Source organism: Salvelinus fontinalis, chromosome 15 (genome assembly GCF_029448725.1).
Source record: "Salvelinus fontinalis isolate EN_2023a chromosome 15, ASM2944872v1, whole genome shotgun sequence".
NCBI classification, from domain to species: domain Eukaryota; kingdom Metazoa; phylum Chordata; class Actinopteri; order Salmoniformes; family Salmonidae; genus Salvelinus; species Salvelinus fontinalis.
Window position 1 is genome coordinate 24,583,779 of NC_074679.1, and position 23,630 is coordinate 24,607,408.

At 42.7% G+C, this 23,630-nt stretch overlaps 1 protein-coding gene across 2 annotated transcripts in view; it reads right to left on the reverse strand.

Annotated features, from left to right (window-relative positions):
• Positions 1-9,313: 9,313 nt before the first annotated feature.
• The window catches only part of LOC129811608 (RAC-alpha serine/threonine-protein kinase), a 38,179-nt gene continuing 23,862 nt past the window's right edge, over positions 9,314-23,630 (reverse strand). For both annotated transcript variants that reach the window (XM_055863046.1, XM_055863047.1), the window contains 11 exons: positions 22,652-22,763; positions 22,302-22,428; positions 20,318-20,449; positions 20,108-20,173; positions 19,419-19,487; positions 19,142-19,267; positions 18,232-18,360; positions 14,707-14,921; positions 14,498-14,585; positions 14,264-14,366; positions 9,314-11,722 (listed from right to left, as the gene is read on the reverse strand). In XM_055863046.1, coding sequence (XP_055719021.1) covers positions 11,643-11,722; positions 14,264-14,366; positions 14,498-14,585; positions 14,707-14,921; positions 18,232-18,360; positions 19,142-19,267; positions 19,419-19,487; positions 20,108-20,173; positions 20,318-20,449; positions 22,302-22,428; positions 22,652-22,763 — 1,247 coding nt within the window. In that variant the 3' untranslated portion in view covers positions 9,314-11,642. The remainder of the gene's footprint in view (positions 11,723-14,263; positions 14,367-14,497; positions 14,586-14,706; positions 14,922-18,231; positions 18,361-19,141; positions 19,268-19,418; positions 19,488-20,107; positions 20,174-20,317; positions 20,450-22,301; positions 22,429-22,651; positions 22,764-23,630) is intronic.

Here is a 23,630-nt window from a genome sequence, read left to right on the forward strand (position 1 = left end):
AATGGAAGTCCCAGAGTTACCTCTGCTGCAGAGGATAAGTGAATTACAGTTACTAGCCTCAGAAATTGCAGCCCAAATAAATGCTTCACAGAGTTCAAGTAACAGACACTGTTCAGAGGAGAATCTGTGAATCAGGTCTTTATGGTCGAATTGTTGCAAAGAAACCACTACAAAAGGACACCAATAATAAGAAGAGACTTGCTTGTGCCAAGAAACACGAGCAATGGACATTAGACCGGTGGAAATTTGTCTTTTGGTCTGGAGTCCAAATTGGAGATTTATGGTTCCAACCGCTGTGTCTTTGTGAGACGAAGTGTGGGTGAACGGATGATCTCTGCATGTGTATTTCACACCGCAAAGCATGGAGGAGGAGGTGTTGTGGTGTGGGGGTGCTTTGCTGGTGACACTGTCTCTTGATTTATTTAGAATTCAAGCTACACTTAACCAGCATGGCAACCACAGCATTCTGTAGTGATACACCATCCCTTCTGGTTTGGGCTTAGTGGGATTAGCATTTGTTTTTCAACAGGACAATGACCCAACACACCTCCAGGCTGTGTAAGGGCTATTTTACCAAGAAGGAGCGTGATGGAGTGCTGCATCAGATGACCTGGCCTCCACAATCCCCCGACCTCAACCAAATTGAGATGGTTTTACATGGCAAGAGAGTAACAATTCCAGCCAGAATAATCTACTGTTTTTTGGAGAACTCCAAGGTCCTCTGATAATCCCGTACGAATTGATGTCTGCGTTTGACAGATGTTGCTCACGTTTTGAGCAAGAAAACAATAACTGATTCGATCAACTGAATGAAGTGTTGCGCATAGCCTATATATGAAGGTCCTACATGTATCAACCTTCACAATGAATGCTTTTGTTCATATGTTTTGTGCGTATTGATTGAATATTGCCAAATTCATCAGTAAAAACTATTGCGCCTATTTAATGTAACCCTTGCTGTCAATAGATCTCAAAGCAGCAAACAACTGACCTAAACATTTGGAAATTATATATTCACTTTCATATCCATAGCCTTAAAACGCATCTCAAGTGCACTGTTTAGCTCACATCTCAAGGCTGGGGGCATTTAGGACGTTTACTGCGGATCGCAAAAATATCCTAATGATTATGATCACACTTCTCCAATACAAATATTATGGCGACACAATAGTTTAGAAACTTGGGAACCAAGCTCGAGTGATCAGTGTAGCCCTGTTATCGCCTGGACTTGTTGAATTAACTTCAGGCCTAGAAAAAAAACTCCAGTTTTCCGTCATAACTGTCGATTTATTTAAAAATATATAAAGAATTATAGGGGGCAGTTTGGAATAATTGTCCTCTGTAATAACAGACATTCTGGGGTAATAATTACATAACCAACGTTCTCCAGTAATACTAGTCCCGTGCGAATAGGGTTTTACTCCATTGTTATTGAGATACAGTATAATCCCTGTCCTACCTTAACATTGGTTTCTCTGAGATTGTGACCTCTCTCTAAGGGCAAACCCTTCTGTTTCTCTGCTTTGCTTACTTTGAAAGGATCGACAAAGAAACCTGTCGTCCCAGTCAATTACGAACACCATTTTATTTTCATCTTCCTCTCAACATCTTAACACACCCTCCTCTATTCTAGCCACTGAGGGCCTTACAGGCAGCCATGTGAGTAGTTGGGTATTGACAGTCATGGGTGTGAGGAGAAGAAGATGTATGCCTCAGGCCTTTTTTCAGGGCCTCTACTCGTGGTTGTCCTCAAGCAAACCTCACATGGAGGAAGACTTCAACTTTAGTGATATACACTCGCTTGTGAAAGTCCCCTTGCACAGTCTTCACATTTTTGCTGCCTTAATTAAATCTACAAAGGGAATATATATATATATTTTTTTTTTCCTAATGATCTGCAAAACCAACTCCACATTTTCAAAGTGAAAGAAATATTGTAGAACATTTTCCAAATTAATACAAATATGAAAATGTCATGATTGTGTATGTCTTTACATCCCAGAGTTAATACTTGGTGGGAGCACCTTTGGCAGCCATTACAGTTGTACATTATTTTGAATAAGATTCTACCAGCTTTGCACAAGTCTTAGGGAAAATTTTTTTGCTCAAGCTCAGTAAATTTGGTTGGGAGTCATTGATGGAATATTCAAACTTTGTCTCTGAACTTCAAGCAAATGTACGCCAGCAGTCAGACTGGATCATTCAGGAACACTCAACATCTCTCTGTGTGTCTTTGGCATGAAAAAGTGTGTTGTTGTCCTGCTGAAAAATACAACTCTATCCCAGGGTTCAGAAGGCTGAGACAGTGTTTCCTCTAACTTTTTATCTGGGCTTTTCTCTTTTCATATTTATTTTGATCCTGACAAATTCCCCAGCCCCTGCCAGTGACAAGCATACCCATAACATGATACTGCCACCACAATACTTGAAAATACAAAGGGATCAACAACATTGCGTACATTGAGCTCAGGGAAATTGGGCTACTTTGAAAACAATGTCGCTAGGGAAAATGTATTAGTCATTAGTTAGGGTTGCAGGTTTTTGGGCTATTTCTAAGTTGCACCGCAACTGCCATGTAATTTCTCTTTAAAAAAAATATATTTCACTGTGACCTGCTGCTGACTGTCAGGCAGTGAGGCAGGCTGTTACTAGTGATGGGTCGTTTGCGAACGAGTTGGCTGTAAGAGCTGTCTCTTGTAGGTGAACGTTGGGAGCCGGCTCGCATATCAGAAGAGCCAAATCTATTTATAAAAATATTAAAAAATTAAGATATGAATAATCAAAAGATTTAAATGAATAGAATTAACTAATTCAAAGAATGGAAAAATAAATAAAATAATATAGGCCTAAATGCTCAAGCGCACACATTCGTTCTGACTGTCTGCTCAGACTAACAGCCTCACCTGTTGTTCCTGTCAATCAGACATGCAGTGTCAACCAATGAACCAAAGATGCGTGAGGGAGGGCCGAGCCAACTCACTCACAGTCACACACTTAGCAGCCGAGGAGAGAGGAAGGATAGCTGTGGAAAAACAGCTAGAAAATGAGTCGGAAGCACAGTAGCATTTGGATGCATTTTAATAATGTAGACAATGTTAGAGCACAGCGTAGAATTTGCCAAAACAAAATCTCATATAAAGTTTCTATGCACAACCCGCCGGTTCTATGCACAACCTACACCGGCATATGCGAACTGTGCACCCAACTGCCAATCTAGCTGTAGCGGAGCTTCGAATAACTAGCGGGCCTGCTAGTGATAGTGGTGGAGCCAGCACCTCCACACATGTATCCACTCAGTCAAGTAGGCCTACCCTCCAACCCACAGCAACGCAGTCTTCTATTGAACAGTTTATGCCAAAGTCTATGTCTGTAGCAAAACAAGGCCAAATTGATATTACATTGGCTAAAATGATTGCCACTAATTTCCAGCCATTTTCGATATTGGAGGACAGAGGTTTTAGAAATTATAGCAATAGTCTAAATCTAATGTACACAATTCCAAGCAGGAAACCCCAATCCAAATCACTTATTCCACAACTGTACGAGAGCACACAGGCTTCAGTACGAGAAAGAGTCCAAAAAGCTACTGCAGTTTGCCTTACCACTGACTGCTGGACATCAAGGGTAACCACTTCTTACATGTCGGTTGCATGTCACTTCATTGAAGATTTCTCGATGTCTAGCTGTCTTCTGGACTGCTTCTGCTTCTGGACTGCTTTGAGTTCAGCGACAGACACACCTCAAAGAACTTGGCAGAGGAACTGTTGAGAGTGGCCAGAGAATGGCAAGTAGATGGAAAAGTGGTCTGTTGTGTTAGCGACAATGCAGCTAAAATAACCAAAGCCATGAAAATTTTAAAAAGGACTCATCATCCATGTCTTGCCCACACAATCAACCTGATTGTAAGAGATGCTCTGAAGAGATGCTCCTCCAAAGATCTGCAGAGCCTCTGAGCAGGTGGAAGAACAAGGCCTCTGTCTACCCGCGGCTTACTAAAGTCATGACAGGGAGTCTGCATAGTGGCCACATCCGTTCCCTCTGAGAGGGTCTTCTCGAAAACGGGACAAATATTTTTTTTTAGAGAAGAAACCGCATCAGCCCCTCAAGTTAGGCAGCTTGCATTTCTGAATGCAAATCTCTCATAAAAGCTAAATATGGTCAGCATTGCTGTGTGCTGCTGGTTATAACATGGCAACAAAGAAGAGAGAGAAAAGAGGGACCCGTTTAATGTTGTAAGTGGGATGCTGTAGTTTTGCACACTGTTATTTATTTTTCTTTGATATGGTGCAATATTCTAGTATTATGTTGTTGAGATTGTATTCGTTTTGAATTGTTACATTTAAATGCACTTTGTTTATATACATTAAAAAAGTTATACTTTAAATGCACATGTGTAATAGCATCCTTCTTTTTTACATTTATTTCAATTTGTGGGATGCTGCAGTTTTGTACATTGTTATTTATTTTTCTTTGATATGGTGCAATATTCTATTATTGTCACGTTCTGACCTTAGTTCCTTTGTTTTGTCTTTTGTTTTAGTTGGTCAGTGTGTGAGTTGGGTGGGTAATCTATGTTGTCTATTTCTGTGTTCGTTTTCTGTGTTTGGCCTGATATGGTTCTCAATCAGAGGCAGCTGTCAATCGTTGTCCCTGATTGGGAACCATATTTAGGTAGCCTGTTTTGTGGGTGGTTGTTTTCAGTCTTTGTGTGTCTGCACCAGATAGAACTGTTTCGGTTTTCACTTTGTTGTTTTTGTATTTTGAGTTGTTCACTTCCATTAAATAAGATGAACAATTACCTCGCTGCGCATTGGTCCTCTGATCCTTCAAACTTCTCCTCCTCAGACGAGGAGGAAGACGACAGCCGTTACAATTATGCTGTTTAGATTGTATTCGTTTTGAATGGTCAGATTTATATGCACATTGTTTATATACATTAAAAAGTTATACTTTAAAGGCAAATGTTTAATAGCACTCTCTGTTCATCATATATGCATAGTCACTTTAACCATACCTACATGTACATACTACCTCAATAAGCCTGACTAACCGGTGTCTGTATATAGCCTTGCTACTGTTATTTTCAAATGTCTTTTTACTGTTGTTTTATTTCTTTACCTACCTACACACACACACACCTTTTTTCACACTATTGGTTAGAGCCTGTAAGTAAGCATTTCACTGTAAGGTCTACTACACCCGTTGTATTCGGCGCATGTGACAAATACACTTTGATTTGATATTGTTTTTCATAACAAACCAATGCATTTTTAAATACATAGTGGTTAAGGTAGAGTATGATTTCATTTAATAATTTAATTAGAATTGTTTTAACACCAATCATAGTCAAACTATCGCAAACTGTTTGACATGAAAAAATACAAAACAATTTTTTTTTTAAAGAGCCGTTTGGGAGCCAAAAGAGCCGGCTCTTCAGTGAGCCGGAATGCCCATCACTAGCTATTACTGAGTGAGTGAGTGGTAGGGAGGCCCGGTGTGTGTGTGTTGAGAGAGCACTACAGCCAAATAATTTTATAACTAAACCAAGATAGACCACATCCTGTCATTTCAAATGGGAACAAATGTGTCATAGTGGGCAGAACAAGCAAGGAGATGGACAGAGCCAAGAACAAGCTAGCGAGATCCTATTGGTGCGTTTTAGAAACATTTGCATATTTCCGTTAGGGAACACCTTCTCCGTGAATTGCGCGTGTGCAATAACTCAATTCGCCTTTTCACTCCATCTAAACAAAGCAATTTTTAAAAACTTTGGCAAAAGGTAATGTCTACAAAACTTAGTTCACTAAGTTCGTAACATATTTAATTTTTGGAAACAAAACTATATTGATATCAAAAGTTTCATCGATATCAGAATATCGGCCAAAATCCATCTCGTTCTATCTTCTCCCACTGCATGCCACTGGTCTTCCTCTCACTATTTGATAGGAAGTGGAAATGCCAAGCGGATGCTTCACATTTATACATCTGGTGAGCGAGAGGAGAACGCGCAGCATGCGCTCACGTCGAGACAACTTTTTACCAGTGGTAGGCTGTTTAGATTGTTACTATGAAGGCACCTATTTCCAACCCTTTTATGCACGCTCAGTGTTTTATGCATGCTCAGTTCTTGCGTCTCGAGGGGTGCTAGAGTGGAAATTTGAAATGGAAGTTATGGAACTCGCGTGGTTCTTTTTATGGGGGAAAGTCCTCAATAAAACTGTCATTAAATGTGGAGAATGATACATTTGCCTCTGTTGGCCATCAATTAGCCTATTACTTTATATGATATTGTAGGCTACCATTTGATACAATACATACATTGAAATGACGATATCACTGGAGTCATTGCAAACCACTTTCTACCACTTGTGTAGGCTACCTGGAGCTGGCAAACCAATTTAATAAATAGCATATAACTTCAGTTTATTGTTGTTGTAGCCTTATGCTATTATGCAATTATGAATGGACATGTTTAGTTAATTACATTGGAAGCTCTATCGCAGTTGTTAGAACGCATTAGATTGACGTAACAGTAGTCAGATTAGGCTACAGGTAAAAACGTTTAATGTTGTTGACAAGCATATTCCGTTCATATACATATTATTCATATTCAATTCAGTGATTAAAATTATGAAACCATCTTCGCCTGTTCCAGCAGGCTATTTGGAAACACAAGCACTTCTTACCTGGAAATAGCCTCGCTATTCATGTTGAATAAATGTTCATTTGAACTAAGCAAGCTGCTAAATCGTTCAGTTTACATTTTGCCTACATCTTGTCTAGGCTACAATAGTCTATCTGACATGAGATGTAGGCCTATCAGGGGCTATAGGCTACCTTCCTTTATCAAAGCAAACCCTGGCAAAGTTAAATTACAATCATAAACACAGATTTTAATCTATGTAGCCTATGCCTATTGAAATGAAAAGTCAATCTCGCAAATTGGCTATTTTATAACGATTTGTAGTCTTAACATCTGGCACATTATAACAGCACAATTGCCAGAAAATAGCCTAACATTCGTTTTTTTATGTTCGTCCAAGTGTTTCAAGAGATTCTCTGTCCAACTTCCATCACCCAAACTCTCCTGTCAGATTTATTTATAGTTATGCACATGCACAAAGGGGATTTCTTAACAATTATTAACCTGCTTAGAGCCCTGAATGCTGATTGTCTGAAAGCCGTGGTATATCTGGACATACCATGGGTGTGACAAATTTTTACTGCTCTAATTACGTTGGTAACCAGTTTATAATAGCAAAAAGGTACCCCGGGGGATTTGTGGTATATGGCCAATATACCACGGCTAATGGCTGTATCCAGGCACTCTGTGTTGCGTCATGCATAATAACTTTTATTTTTTATTTTGTATTAACCTTTATTTAACTAGGCAAGTCAGTTAAGAACAAATTCTTATTTTACAATGACAGCAAACCCTCCTGTAACCCGGAAGACGCTGGGCCAATTGTGCACCGCCCTATGGGACTCCCGATCACGGCCGGTTGTGATACAGCCCGGGATCGAACCAGGGTCCTTAGCCGTGGTATATTGGCCATATACCATACCCCCTTGTGCCTTATTGCTTCATCATAGCATTGAGCTATCATACCGTGAGAGTTTATACTTGTGTTTTTAAGCCAGAGGATGAGTCTGAGTAGTATTTCACTGTTAGTTCTAGTCAAATAATTGTACATGTTCAGTTATAAAGGGACGATAATTGTTATTAAGAGAACTGATGATGTGTGAACTGTTGCTTCATGCATTGTATGTGTTTGCTTACTGTGACTGTCACCCTGATACTAGGTAGTTACTTCCAATGCGGGACAGTGGTGCTTGTCAAGCGGGAGCGAACGGCACTGTGTCCCGGTGTTGTTACCGTTCATGCCCTCCCCATTGACTAATCAATATGATTTATTTATTGTGTAGGCTGCTATCCTATATGAAATAAATTCACGGGAGGGGGAAAAAATGGCCACGTAACTACCGCTGGCGACACAACCTCGATACCCAGTAGGAAGCTTATCACAGTCAGGTCTCAGGTCGGCATGCATGTCCATACAACACCAGTGCACTGGTCCCAGGTTTTCCGACTCATTGTGCAGTCCAATCAGTCACGCAAAACGGTATTGAGAGGAAACAAATCTGCCCAATAGCTGATTCGCTTTCCATGCACCCATTCCTTTCGACACACCCACTCCGGTGGTTGTTTAGCAACAAAACCGAGACGTGCGCAGCTATGGGGAATAACAGACTGGGGATAAACAGACAGGGTTGGCTTGGATTGTTGATAATATATCAACTATATTTAGTCTCCAATGTTTATTGAAAACATAAATATATTTGCATAATGAGCACTTTTTTTTCTCTCACAATGAGCACTTGTCGCTCAAATACATAATTACAGTTATTGATTAGCTAGCTATTTCTATCAATCTGGCCATCCAGAATCACAACACACAGACATCTGCCCATGGAAGCGCAACATCGTTTTCATGATGTCACCTCACCCATTTTATAGAATTTTTCTCACTTTGGAAATGTTTTTCTCACGTTGGAAATGTGAAGTAGAAAAAAACGAACATTTTATATACGTTTTATTTTAAGGCAGAAAAATGTGAAGACTGTGCAAGGGGTGTGTAGACTTTCCCTAGCCACTGTATGCAAAGCATAAGTGGTTTTCAATCTTCAGAGATAATAAGAGGAAATATTGGTACAGTGAGGTGAGGGGAAAGAGGTAGAGACTGTGGAGTCAGTAATTGACAAGTTCCCCACAACACATCCCCCAAGAGGGCAGAAAATCACTGCTAGCACAAAGGTGTTTGGTGGTTTGTGCAGCTGGAGCCAGGTGAGGAACGGTTGTCAGGTGAGTCCCATGCTGGGCACAACCATGATCCTGCAGTGAAGAGCAGTGCAGCTGGCCACAGACAGACAGAGCCCTGGCTGTCAACATCTGCTCAGGAGACTGTACCATCTGGGTCTGGCCCAGGGGAGCTTCTCTTCCAGCTCTGACCAGCTGCAGAGTCACAGACAAACATGGACCTTTGCAGTCCTGTAGAGGTACAGAAGTCCAACCTATCCAGCCACTCAGTATTTAGGTATATTCCTATGTTTCAGACGTTCACCTCGTTCAAGGATGCTTATTTTTTATTTTAATTTTTTTAATTTTTTTAAATACCTCAGTCAGATCAAAGCATTAGCAAGTCAAGCTTGTGCTATGACTGTGGGTTAAAAGCATATCCGAGAAGTTCTTGAGGTCTCTAAGAATGGCTGGATGATCAACTGAACTTAAGACAATGAAAGACAAGTTGGCACGTTTAGTTAAGACCTTTTATTTAATCAATTTGAAAGAAAAAAACGAAACAGTAAAAACAGTGTACAAAGTTGATATTATTTATTTACTAAAGCTGGTGTCCTCAGTCTCAGGGATGGGAAAGAGGAGGTACAAAAAAAGTTTAAAAAATAAAGGTATAAAATGCATTTCCCTATTTTCAGAGGGTGACAGCAAAGGATGAGTGTGCATAGGATTAAGCAACAATCAGATCTACACAATTTAAGAATTGTTTGAGAAAGAGGCATTGATGTGAAAATAAAAATAAAAAGCTGTTACATTCATTTGTATGATGAACTTTTGTATTGTGATTATCAGTCATCTGAAAACACAGCAGAATTTTCTGGAAACTCATCGGAGAACTGTGTTCCATTTTCAAGATTACCAGTTTATCTACAGCAATCTGTATATGGGAGTTAATTGCGCAAACGATCTTTTCATAGCTCACACCTTTCAGAATTGATGTCTAGAGAGGTGCTGTTTCGTATACAAGTGTACAAATACATACATACATACATGTTTTGGGGCAGGAAAGTGCATATCATTGGCACAGTCAAATCCATTTTCATTGCTGGTTTTCTATAAATAACAACTCAGAGCCATGTACAGAGGAATGAAACACATCCCTACCTATAGAGATCAAAGCTGAATCAACTTGTTTCCCCCTGAACCACAGCCCAGTTTGCTTATGGAGTAAGTCCTAAAGGACTGTATATTGTTATAGTGACCTCATTGAGGCTGCAGTGAGTACACTGGGAGGAAAACACCCAATACTGTAGAAGAGGAAAATCCAGAAGAGAGAAAAGATTCCCTGATTGGGCAGAAAGGATCCGTACCTGACTGGCCAGTTCAGAGGGAAGCAGCCTAGAGTGTTTGGAATACAACATTCAGACAGGGAGGCACCATGATCCAAGCACATGATAGTCCAGGGGGTTTAGAGTAACTCTGTCTTTTCAATGGGACCACAGGAAATGGATATCTAATTGACCATGTGTACACAGTTCTGAGATTCATTGACAGCAAGCTTTAATCTATTTAGATTATACCTGCCCCCAGAATAGGCATTATTTAAGTATCTGCAAATCCCCTTTCTGCCAATGTATTACACATTTTCTCTATTAGACTGACAGTGGTCGATTAGGTAATTCTCACCTTGTTCTCTAATGTTTTGGGGCTTTAAAATTCTGATAAGAATTTTTTTTTTTTGCATTGGAAGTCCTATAAGAATCAACCATGTTCTACAAACAGTTAGATATACATAATTATACATTTTATTGATTAGGTATACTGGCAGCCCAAGGAGATTCAAAGTGTTGGTCAAATAGTGATAGTGTGAAAGTCTTGATAAAAAAAATCAACATCAGACTAATCTCCCACTTCATTGAAAACGAAGTCATTGGTCATCTATTGTTATTGCCGTTGGGCCACAATATTTATTGGTATTAAAGCGGAAATCAGCAGTTGAAACAAAGCGTTCTCCCCATCCCTATTTCAGTAAAAAGCTGAGGGATGGGGTTGGAGAAATGGAACCACTAAAATTCATAGACAGAGCTATGGATGCCATGATATCCAAAATTATAATTTTAACCATAGTGTGAGGCTATATAGTGTTTGTTTACAAACATTGGAGGGAAATATATCTTATATTTTGGGTTGTGATGAGGTACGACAGTTCAACTAAGTTCATTAGGCATTCATAAGTTATACTCTTCAAGAATCAATGGGTACATATAATTTATTCATGAGTCAAAAAATGTATGTAACAACTGCAGATCACCCCTTTAAACAAAGAACAGCAAAATACATTTAAATTTTAAATGGCTAATTCCAATATAGTCCTTATGGTCCCGTGACATTTTCCAGGCAAACGTTCACTTTGTGAATAGTATGTGACAAATATAACAGGTGCTGACAAAAGCAAGCCAAACAAAAGTTTAAGAACGTGTAGCCTTATCATTCTAAATTCATATACCACATCGCTGCATGACCACTCTTTTCCTATAAATTAGGTTTTATGAACATCAAGCTTGTCTGACTGCACACGTCAAGACAAGCAGGAAATGCACTGTAGTGTTCTCTCTCACCATTAGAAAAGTCTTAAAAGGCCACAGAAAAAAATCTGTGGTTTTTCATTTGTGTAGTATGGAGTATTTTCCCATAATTACCGAACCTGCAGATTACAAAAGTCTGTTCAACAATACTATCTGAAACCCTGGTGAAGTAAAGAAAGGATGTGGCGTAAACCCCGGTAGTTGGATGTGCAGTCTGGTGGGGTGAGGGGAAATGGTGGGACCAGAGGAATAAAGGGGTGTGTTTAGGCTGTTCCACTCGCAGAGTAGGAAAACTGTGGGAAGTGGGGTCTCCGTTCGCTGTCAAACGACTCCATGCTGTCTTCTGGAATACAAAATGATTGGGGAAGAAAGAGAGAGTGAGAGGGATGGCACAGAGAACTCCATTAGTGTATACGTTCTGATTTCCGCTTTAATACAAAATATATATTTTCCTCTATGACAAAAACCCTTATGATTGAGTCCTAATGCACAATGTACCTAGTACTAGCCAGGGTGCAGTTTGGCACACACAGCTAGTGGTCTAGCACTTCCATGTGAGGTACACAGTGAACTATGGAATAACAGACGTTACACACACGTTCCAGGAGAGGGCACAAATCCCCCAGAGGAATTGAATAAGCGCTATGTAATTTGACCTCACATTAATTGCACTGGGAAGATGGACCTTCCCCATTATCATTTCAATATTTGCCTTGGAGAGTGCAATCTATACCTTGAATGATGTTCAAAACTATCTATTATTTTTCTCTCGTGGGATTTAATTCTTTGAGTGCTACAGTACAGATATAAAGTTGCGGCCAAATATATTGGCAGCCTTGCACTTTTCTTTAATTCCCTATTTCTTCTCAATAAGATGAAATTGGAAAAAAACTTTGTTTCCACACCTTATTGGATTTTCAACATTACATAAGCAATTTTATTTGTGTAAATTTAAGTTTAGAATTTTTTATTTTGAAAGTAATGACAAACTGCATGGACAAAATGATTGGCTAGTACTTGGTTACATAGCCTTTTGTAAAGATAACTGCAGACAAATGCTTCTTGTAGCCATCAGTGATGTTGCTGCACCGTGGCCCACTTTTCAGCAGCAAACTGCTCAAATGCTTCCATGTTTGAGGGGTGCCATCCACCAACTGCTGTTTTCAGATCTCACCATAGGTTCTGGATGTGATTCAGATCTAGACTCTTGGCTGGCCACTCCAGAACAGCATCTCTTCTTGAACCATTCCTTGGTGGGTTTTGTATGTGCTTTTGGCGTAATTGTCCTGCTGGAAGACCCACAACCTCCAATGGAGACCCAGTCTTTGGACACTGGGTTGAACATTGGACTCCAAAACACCTGATAATCTTCTGATTTCATGATGCCTTGTGCATTTTCAAGGCCCCCAGTACCAGAGGCAGGAAAGCAACCCCACGGCATTATCAAACCTCTCTCATGTTTGATTGTAGGGAGGGTGTTCTTTCCATTGAATGTTAATTTGGTTGTCAGTAAACAAAGCGCTGATCTGTATTGTCAAAGAGCTCTAATTTTGTTTCATTCTTGTGTCTCCTTCAGAAGTGGGTCTTCCTATGTTTACCAACAACCAAATTAAGCACTCAAAGAAAATAACACCCTCCCTACAATCAAACATGGGAGAGGTTCAATAATGCTGTGGGGTCGCTTGGCTGCCTCTGGTACTGGGGGCCTTGAACATGTGAAGACATCATGAAATCAGCAGATTATCAAGGTGTTTTGGAGTGCAATGTTCAACCCAGTGTCCAAAACCTGTCTCTGTTAAAGGTTGTGGGTCTTCCAGCTGAACAATGACCCCAAATACACATCAAAAGCACCCTGGAATGGTTTGAGAAGAAATGTTGGACTGTTCTGGAGTGGCTAGCCAAGAGTCCAAATCTGAATCACATCCAAAACCTATGATGAGATCTGAAAAAAGCAGTTGGTGGAGGTCACCCCTCAAACATTGAAGTATTAGAGCAGTTTGCTGCTGAAAAGTGGGCCAAATTGCTACAAAAAGGGTTTGTCTGCAGTTATCCTGGCCAAAGGCTGTGCAACCAAGTACAAGGGGTGCCAATACATTTGTCCATGCCATTTGTATTTAATTTCTAAATAAAAATTGTAAACTTAAGTTTACAAAAATAAAAATTGGATCTACAATGATGAAAATTCAATATTGTGTGGAGAACAAATGTTTTTTTTTCAATTTCAACTCATTTTAGAAATAGGGAATTATTTAAGAAAAGTGCAAGGATGCCAATATATTTGTCCGCAACTGTATAATGTACCATATACATCAAGGGCACCTTTAAAATGGTTTCTTTTCTCTGTTCAATGAATAGGTGAGTAAAACTACTGGGAGTGCCCAAAAATTAGTACTAGGCAGTCAGAGTAAGCCAAAGATAGGACTGCATTTAAAGTAGAGAAAAAGGCACATTCTCTCATGAGCCTGACAACGAGGAAGAATATTACTATCTTCAATCAAAATTCTATCTAAATCTAAACAATGTAGATCAGCTTGGGGTTTTTTGTTTGAGACACTCCAATTCTGGAACCCCAAAAATAAACATTGACATTTAGAGCAAAATTATAATTTAAAGTTCAGTTAAAATCTCTGAAGAGGGGAGATTAATTTATGTGAGATTCTGAAACGCAATAGGTATTCTTTACAGTAATGACATTTAGAACCACTTGCGTTTCCAGTTCATCCTGAGTCAGACTGTGATCACCCCTACTAAACAAAAACATTCAGGTCCAAAGAGTCAGTGAAAAACAAAAGTATGATTGTCTGTCTGGGTGAGTAAAACTGTTCTCTGGGTGTGGTGTGTGTATTCTGTAAAGATACAGAATACGCAGCGGGTCAGGTAGTACCTTGTCCGGGCGGTGTAATAGTGATGGTCTGTGCTGTGAACTCCTCATCAAAATACCGTGTATCTGTTTCTGAGGTAACCTGGGGCTTGAAGGGCGGGACCAGCTGTGAGAGAAGAGAGGACACCATGAGCACATTGGCACATCTGTCCTGTCAATCAGAGTGTAGACAGTTGCAGGCCTGGTGAAATCTATTGGTTGTTCACTGAAGTAATGAAAAATGGAACACTAATTTACCTTTTTCTCATAAACATCTTGCCATTCAATCCCAGCAAAGAATTTGTGCTGCATAATCTCCTTAGCATCATCCTGTCCTCCACCTAACCTGGAAGATAGAGGAACCAAAACAAAGTAAATACGTGGCCAAATCAATCAATGCCATTATATTCCACGGGATTCTGTACATACGGTATGGCGGATAACTGCTGGCAAGAGGGTCTACGCACCGCTGCTTGGGGTCCTTCTTGAGCAGGCCGGAGAGCAGGGACCTGCCCTCGTGACCCAGGGTACGTGGGAAACGGATGTCCTCCATGAGGATGAGCTCAAACAGCTTCTCGTGGTCCTGGTTGTAGAAGGGCAGCCGACCGCACATCATCTCGTACATGACCACGCCCAGACCCCACCAGTCCACCGCCCGACCGTAATCATTGTCCTCCAGAACCTGGACAACACAGGACAACCACAATACAATATAATACCATTAGGAACAGTTACACAATCATACTTGGAAGCATACAGGACAAGGGCTAGCAGGAGTTCAAATGTACATTCAGCTCTATGACAGCATCAAGAGAGACATACTATACATTGTTGGTTTAGATCTCTGAAACCTAGCTATTAGCTAAGTGGATGGACATTAGGTAGGTAGTGAGGTCAGCAGCTCTCCAGGCTGTATAAAGAACCCTGAGGCCAGTGAACCCCCCACCCCCCTTCTCCTGGTCTGGGATTCCAAGCAGCCACAGCCAACACTGACTCACATCTCACATTAGGAGCAGGGATAGAGTTTCCCCTGGAGCCCTGCATATTTAATCACTAGAGGTCTGCAGTACACACTACACACCATCATGAGGGAGGGATAGGCTGGGCAGGGGCTGGAGGCTGGAGAGGCTAGGGCCAGTTAGTGAAAGCAGAGTCCCCATAGCAGCAACCACATACACCACACCATTGCTACAGCCCTTAGTCACGGAGGTGGAGGTTCACACATCTTGGAAGATGACGTGTTCACACGTTCTAATCAATTGGCTCGATTTGGCTCTGTGCTGTCTAACTGGGCAGCCTGTTGAATGTCAGCAATAGTATTTGAGTTGTTACTAAACAAGGCTTTCTGGGACATGTAGTTGGGTCAACAGTACAGGAAGGATATTGTAGGTTAAATCAAGCCAATGAGAACAGACTGTTCTTTAAAACAAGGTTATATGAGGTGAGATAAATTGGTCCAGGAATAGATTCATAGGTAAAAGGGCAGCCTAATAGAATTACATATGGACATGAAGGTACACAGACCCAGAGAGAAGAGGCGGGCAGAACAGATGGACAGATGTGACCGTAAATGGAACAAAACCGGAGTGTGTTTGTGTGTGTTTGGGCGGGTGGTGTGTGCCTGCATCTGTGGGCACGCTGCTTGGAGCTGCGGTTAGGGGCGAGGAGGACTCGGAGGGCAGGGGTAACGTGAAGCCGGCACGGTGCTAGGATTACTGGACCGTCTCTATTTCCAGCACTGCTGTCGTGTGATTCACACCACACGACAGCTGGGCCTGCAGCTGCCCCATATATGTAGAAGAGTACCACAGCTGTGGAACTGCCAGGACCACAGGAGCCAAGCTCATCCCTCACACACGTAACCAGGGCTGCCTGGACCAGCTCTGTTACACTGGCCCAAAGGACAGCACAGTGCAGGGAGGAGGTAGGAGTGAAACGTACACTTGCTGTACTTTTCCTCCACTTGATACTGCCCTCTATCTTACTTCTCTGGCCTTATTCTCCCTCTAACACAAACACAGCTATTGTCCCTCTCCCAAACACATGCCCTTCACTCTCCTTTTCATTGTTCATTACTTTCACAAATCGACTTCATTGCCGTTCCAATGTTTCAATAAAACGACTCTATTTCACAGTGGATTGGGTGAAACTTGTTCCATGGGTGTTCGCAAGATGCAAGCTTACAGCCCTGGTCTGGGCAGCGGGTCTGGCCTATGGAATATTCCCAGACCTTACAGCATTCCTGTGCAGCACACACAACAAGGTCATTGTTTACTGCAGAACAACCTGTAACATTGCCTGGCCCTGGCTCCCATAGACACGCACTATGGCGACCCCGTCTCCACGGAAACGCCCACTGATGTCTCTGCTGCCAGAGGAGGAGCAGAGCTGGGGCTGTTAAATGGTGCCACTAGCTATATTACTGTGTTCAGAATGCTAAAGAGGGGGGAGGGTTGTTCTTCAGCACATTTATGACATACCACACATGGACATACAAAAATGACAAACAGATTCTTTCCTTTTAATTATCATTTGCCTGTTGCTTGCCCTAGTGTGAGGGACGTGACATGATGGTTATATAGTAATTCATGCTCTAGTTGGCTTTGGTGATGATGCCTACTGTATGCCGTAAATTAGGATGGTTCTCTAGAGCAGGAGTTCCCAAACTTTTTCAGTCTGGCCCCCCTTCCAACACTGGGCCCTCCCCGCCTGCGTGAGCACACGCCACGTCTATTTCTATGGGCACAAGCACTGTTCATGACACAAACTGTTCACACCCCTCATGTTGTTGGAGAGGAAATTTCACAGGTTTAAAGCAATTTTTTTCTTCAAATTCCATACATTTTGCCAGTCTAATGTGTATTCATGTGATATTTGAGTGACAAAAAAATTACAACAATATCTATAGGATAAAAAAACTCAACTTTAAAAGAATGTTAGCTGACATGAGCTAGTTGATGTGGACATTTCAGACAAGTTATGAACAGCTAAGAGTCTAAGAGAGAGAAATATAAAGATGTCAGATGAAAATGCCATGGGAGATTGTTACAGGGGAGAACTGAGGACAACAGGCCCAGAGTGTGGCCCTGGCTTTGCCCAGGTCAGGATAGGCATCCTGGGCAGCAGTCGGCTAGAAGCCCCCTCAGTGCCAGGAGCAGCTGTAGCCAATGTAACCTTTTCTTCAGGGCGGAAACTCACGTTTCCTAAGGCACTGCCAACCCCCCTAGCAAATTCCAAATGGAGGCTAAAAACAAAGAGTCAGCAACTGTGTCAACATGGGCACCCTTCTCCCAGAAAACTTTCTTACAGCAAGAGGCAAGGGGACTAACACACGCACACACACTGTACAATGCCCTGTCGTGTTACACACCCCATGTCATACCTGCACGCAATGGGGAGAAGCCACACCCCTGTACACATGCCTTCTCAAACAAAAAATATGGGAACAGCCTGTCCTGCACACTGCAGACTCATTAGCTGCATGTCTTATACTGGAGATTAGACAGGCATTTAGGAACAGCTGTCCCAAAGCCACTCTTCAACAGTTTATTTTGCCTTTATTTTAACAGGGTCCAAGGTCTCTTTTGCAAGGGAGCCTTGCATCTTACAATTAATTACACAACTAAATTAGACATAGGAAATACACCAGAAAAAATGTGACATAGCTTGTATGCCTTAACAATATGCCCGAAAAACAGACATTTACGATGATGTGTGTAGTGGGATATATTCGCTGCAATACAGTTCCTCTCTTCAAACCGTGTTTAGTCTGTTAATTCTTTCAGTTATTTACCAATTATGTGACTTTATTCTCTTCAGTTGATTTACACTCAAATTTGAATAGACAAAAATACTCACGAGAACATGCCAAGAGTGTGCACTGAAGAGGAAGGTCACATGGGTTGGGCTCCAAAGGCCTACATTTTTTATGTAAAAAAAATGATACGATTTATTGACCCCCATATTGTGAATGGACTGTGAGAATACACTACCTCTGGGGCCAGGTACTCTGGTGTCCCACAGAAGGTCTTCATGGTGGCACCGTCTGTGATCCCCTCCTTACACAGTCCAAAGTCGGTGATCTTAATGTGTCCGTCTTTGTCCAGCATGAGATTTTCCAGCTGAGACAAGGAGACAGAATGAGACGGGAAGTATCAGCAACAGGAGGAGGGGGAGTGACTGTGTGAGTGTGTGATTGAGGCACAGCTGATTTGGCTTCAGCTCTGAGAGGCATGAGCTAGCAATGCATGTCCTTTAATTATCAGTGTGTCCTCTCAGTAAAAGTCACCTGGCAACTGTAGCCCACACGTGGCCAGCAGCACCAGGCAGGCAGGCCAGTCAGCACATCCTCCAATACTGCTACCCTGGCATTTTCAGGAGAACCTTAGCAGGCTGGGAGCCTGCCTCATTAACCCATGGGGAGAGCAGAGGGAGGGGGGAACGAGGAGGGAGGAGGCTATGCTGACCTGGCTGGTATAGTTTCATCAGCTGGAAGAAACAGGGCTACAGATGCCCCCCCCCCCTTTAAAACCAGTCATATCATGCCTCTGCTACCTCTGCTCTTATGCTATGAATACAGATCATTGAGTTTCTGTACTAGTATCTTCCTTTTGGTACAAACAATTTACAGCTGGACAGAATAAGTTTGATGACGGGGGTAAAATATGACTATCAATACTAAAATACACATTTTTCCTCACTGCTTATTTACAATAATGGTAACACAAAGATAAATAAAGGAATCGAACATCTGCCCAGAAGGAGATGGTGGTTATTATATTCCGGCTGTAGAAAGGGGCGGTCTAGGTCTCCAGCTGCAGTGAGGACTGAATCGGGGGAGGCTTGCTGCTGCTGTGAACACTATTTATATCCCGGTCTGCAGACTGTGCTCCTCCGCCTTACCTTCAGGTCTCTGTAGACCACGTTCCTCTCAGCATGCAGGTAGTCCAGCGCTGACACTATCTCAGCCCCGTAGAACCGAGACCGCTCCTCCGAGAACACCCGGTCCCGGGAGAGGTGGAAGAACAGCTAGAGAAAGGAGGAAGATAAGAGAGAGGGAGAGGAGAGACAGAGGGAACAAGGTTAGCATACAAAGAAGGAGGAGTGGGAGGATTATTGGCTACTACTAGCTAAATTGGATCTTGCGTGTCAGGTTTTATTGACTGTTTAAAAAGCTCACCTCTCCGCCGTTCGCATACTCCATTACAAAACACAACCGGTCGTGGGTCTGGAAGGAGTATTTCAGGCCCTGGGGATATATATTTACATTTTAGTCATTTAGCAGAGGCTCTTATCCAGAGCAACTTACAGTTGCAAGTTCATACATTTTCATACTTTTTTCATACTGGTGCCCCGTGGGAATCGAATCCACAACCCTGGCGTTGCAAGCACCATGCTCTACCAACTGAGCCACATGGGACCCTGGGGATATACACCAATAACTTAAACTGCAATGGATCAAAAATTAAGCCCGCCATTGCAAGTTCTCCATAAGAAACCAAAGTCTTTGTTGAAGTGATATCTACCTTTGGGATATAACTGTTGAGTGACAACTGCTAGCCCCATTCACCACAGTGGGATGTACAGAAGATGCATGTGTTACTCCAGCCACTTAATGTGGAAGAGTTTCGCATCGTGAGCCATCACAGACTTTGAGAAAGGTGGTTAACTAACAATGAGATGTCTAGTGTCCTCAAAGGAGGCCAAGTCTATTGCCGTCTTTGTAAACATTGCTCAAACTCTCCCAACACAGATTCAGCATTTCCCCCTGAATGGAAGCTCTCAGGCTGAAGTGGAGTGGCTCCTCAGTCTTTGTGGCCAGAGGAGAGTTTGGGTTAGGTAGATGGAGTGGATGGAGGGGTCTCTCACTGTCAAGAACGGATGCTTGGAATTCTGGAGCACTCGGTTTTCTGTGAGTGTGTGTGCCACTTCATCCTGAAAGAGATCACAAAGAGTGTTTGTGCAACTCCCACAATGGCTGCCGTTTAGGTATCCATGATCGCCCCTCACCGCCCCCATGCTCTTTCTCCCTCTTTCGCTTTCTCATGCTTCTCCTAACAGTTAGTGGCCTCTACTCACTTTCGCTACGATCACTTCCTTCTTCAGGATTTTCATGGCATAGTAGCGTCCTGTGGCCTTCTCCTTCACCAGGATCACTTTGCCAAAGGTACCTTTTCCGAGGAGTTTGAGGTATTCAAAGTCGTCCATAGTCTATGAGCGAGGGGGGGGAAAGCAGCATCGGGTTACAAACAGCGGCTATAACAAATTCATGCTCTAACTAGTCAAGACATATAATCCCACTGACAACAACACAGAAGCATTTAAGGTACCATTTCATCCACTCTGCAACTTCCACTCTTCTAATGGTGGGACTATATGCTGCAGTGACTTGTTTAACCTCTGACCCTCAGGGCTGGTGAGAATGTTGAAAACGGTTGTGTAGGAGACATGCAATCCGGTGCCCTTAGACCTTTGTGTCATGACTTAAGAGCACAGATGTGTGGTGATGAAACAGAGTGGACACGCCATCTGGTGCTAAGCCTCCCAGGACTGATGTTGGTACCGGAGCATCGGCTCTTGGACCAACAGGCTCCTAGACAGCTTCTACCCGCAAACCATAAGACTGCTAAATAGCCAGACTGCTAAATAGTCAATTAATGGTACCTGAACTATCTGCACTGACTCTAATACCTAGTACCTCTGCACATTGACCTGGTACTCCCTGTATATAGCTCCACATTGACCTGGTCCTGGTACCCCCTGTATATAGCTCCACATTGACCTGGTCCTGGTACTCCCTGTATATAGCTCCACATTGACCTGGTCCTGGTACTCCCTGTATATAGCTCCACATTGACCTGGTCCTGGTACCCCCTGTATATAGCTCCACATTGACCTAGTCCTGGTACCCCCTGTATATACACTACTGGTCAAAAGTATTAGAATACCTACTCATTCAAGGGTTTTTCTTAATTTTTTACAATTTTCTACATTGTAGAATAATAGTGAAGACATCAAAACTATGAAATAACACATATGGAATCATGTATTAACCAAAACAGTGTAAACAAATCAAAATATATACAGCTTTGCACGCTCTTGGCATTCTCTCAATCAGCTTCACCTGGAATGCTTTTCCAACAGTCTTAAAGGAGTTCCCACATATGCTGAGCACTTTTGAGTGAATAAAAAGTGAAATAATCTGTCTGTAAATAATTGTTGGAAAAATTACTTGTGTCATGCACAAAGTACCGACTTGACAAAACTATAGATTGTTAACAAGAAATTTGTGGGGTGGTTGAAAAATTAGATTTAATGACTCCAACCTAAGTGTATGTAAACTTCCGACTTCAACTGTAGCTCCACATAGATCTGGTACTGGTACTCCCTGTATATAGGGCGGCAGGTAGCCTAGTGGTTGGAGCGTTGGGCCAGTAACCAAAAGGTTGCTAGATCAAATCCCCAAGCTGACAAGGCAGTTAACCCATTGTTCCTGGTCTGTATTTGTAAATAAGAATTTGTTCTTAACTGACTTGCCTAGTTAAATAAAAGGATAAATAAATATAGCTCCATTCTTGTGTATTTAATTGTGTTACTACATTGTTGGGAATGGCTTGTAAGCAAGCATTTCACAGTAACGTCTACACCAGTTGTATTCGGCGCATGTGACAAAAATACAATTGTATTTTATTTGTTAGGAAAGTGTCAGGGCGCCGGGGTGAAGCAGGAAGGGCCGGTGAGGGTTGGGGTGAGGCAGGAAGTGCCGGTGAGGGTTGGGTTGAGGCAGGAAGGGGTAGGGTGAGGTTTGGGGTGAGGCAGGAAGGGGCAGGGTGAGGGTTGGGGTGAGGCAGGAGGGGCCAGTGAGAGTTGGGGTGAGGCAGGAAGGGGTAGGGTGAGGTTTGGGGTGAGGCAGGAAGGGGTAGGGTGAGGTTTGGGGTGAGGCAGGAAGGGGTAGGGTGAGGTTTGGGGTGAGGCAGGAAGGGGTAGGGTGAGGTTTGGGGTGAGGCAGGAAGGGGCAGGGTGAGGTTTGGGGTGAGGCAGGGTGAGGAGGGCGGGGACGCACCACTTTGAGTCTGGGTTTGGTCAGGTACATCTCCATGTCCATTGGGTCTGGGGAGGAGTCCATCATCTCCTCTTCCTGTTTCTGTAGGCCATCTGCTACAGCCTGAATGGCTTTCGTCCATTCTTCCCTGAGAGAGGAAGGAGAGAGGAAGGAGAGGGAGATTACAACACCTCATTTAACATGATTTAATTCAGCCCAATCATGTAATTGTCATCTTATCAACAGGAAGGCAATTTAGAATGTAGGGTCAGCCAACAACCAGTGTACTGTGTACAATGTGTATGCACATGCTTGTGGTGTGTGTATATTTGACTGTGTATGTGTAAGGGAGGGGTTGTGGCTGAGCTTGCCTCTCCTCGGGGGTCTCCACGTGGAAGGTGCGCTCGATGACAGTGGTCCACTGCAGGCAGCGGATGATGAATGTGTTGGGCTTGGGTCTCTCCGTCTTCATCAGCTGGCACTCTGGCCACATCCCGGGAGAGAGGGGCCAGGAGGAGAGGAGACAGAGACCCGCAGTTACAGCCATTTATCTTTATCGCCACCGTAACAGACACGGCTGGGACAGCCACCATGCAGTCGTACATAGGGAACTGAACAGCTGCACTATGGGGGAAGGATGGAGGAGGAAACCCTGTTCACAGCTTTTCCTTCATACTAAATACACATTACCAAAAGTATGTGGACACTCGTCGAAAATCTCATTTCAAAATCATGGGCATTAATATGTAGTTTGTCCCCCCTTTGCTGTAATAACAGCCTCCACTCTTCTGGGAAGGCTTTCCACTATTGGAACAATGTTGGAACATTGCTGAGTTGACTTGCTTCCATTCAGCCAGATGCGCATTAGTGAGGTCGGGCACTGATGTTGGGCGATTAGGCCTGGCTCGCAGTCGGTGTTCCAATTCATCCCAAAGGTGTTTGATGGGGTTGAGGTCAGGGCTCTGTGCAGGCCAGTCAAGTTCTTCCACACCGATCTCAATACATAATTTCTGTATGGACCTCGCTTTGTGCACGGAGGCATTGTCATACTGAAACAGTAAAAGGGCCTTCCCCAAACTGTTGCCACAAAGTTGGAAGAACAGAATCATCTAGAATGTCATTGTATGCTGTAGCGTTAAGATTTCCCTCCACTGGAACTAAGGGGCCTAGCCCGAACCATGAAAAACAGCCCCAAACAATTATTCCTCCTCCACCAAACTTTACAGTCGTCACAATGCATTGGGGCAGGTAGCGTTCTCCTGGCATCCGCCAAAACCAGATTCGTCCGTTGGACTGCCAGACGGTGAAGCTTGATTTATCACTCCAGAGAACGCGTTTCCACTGCTCCAG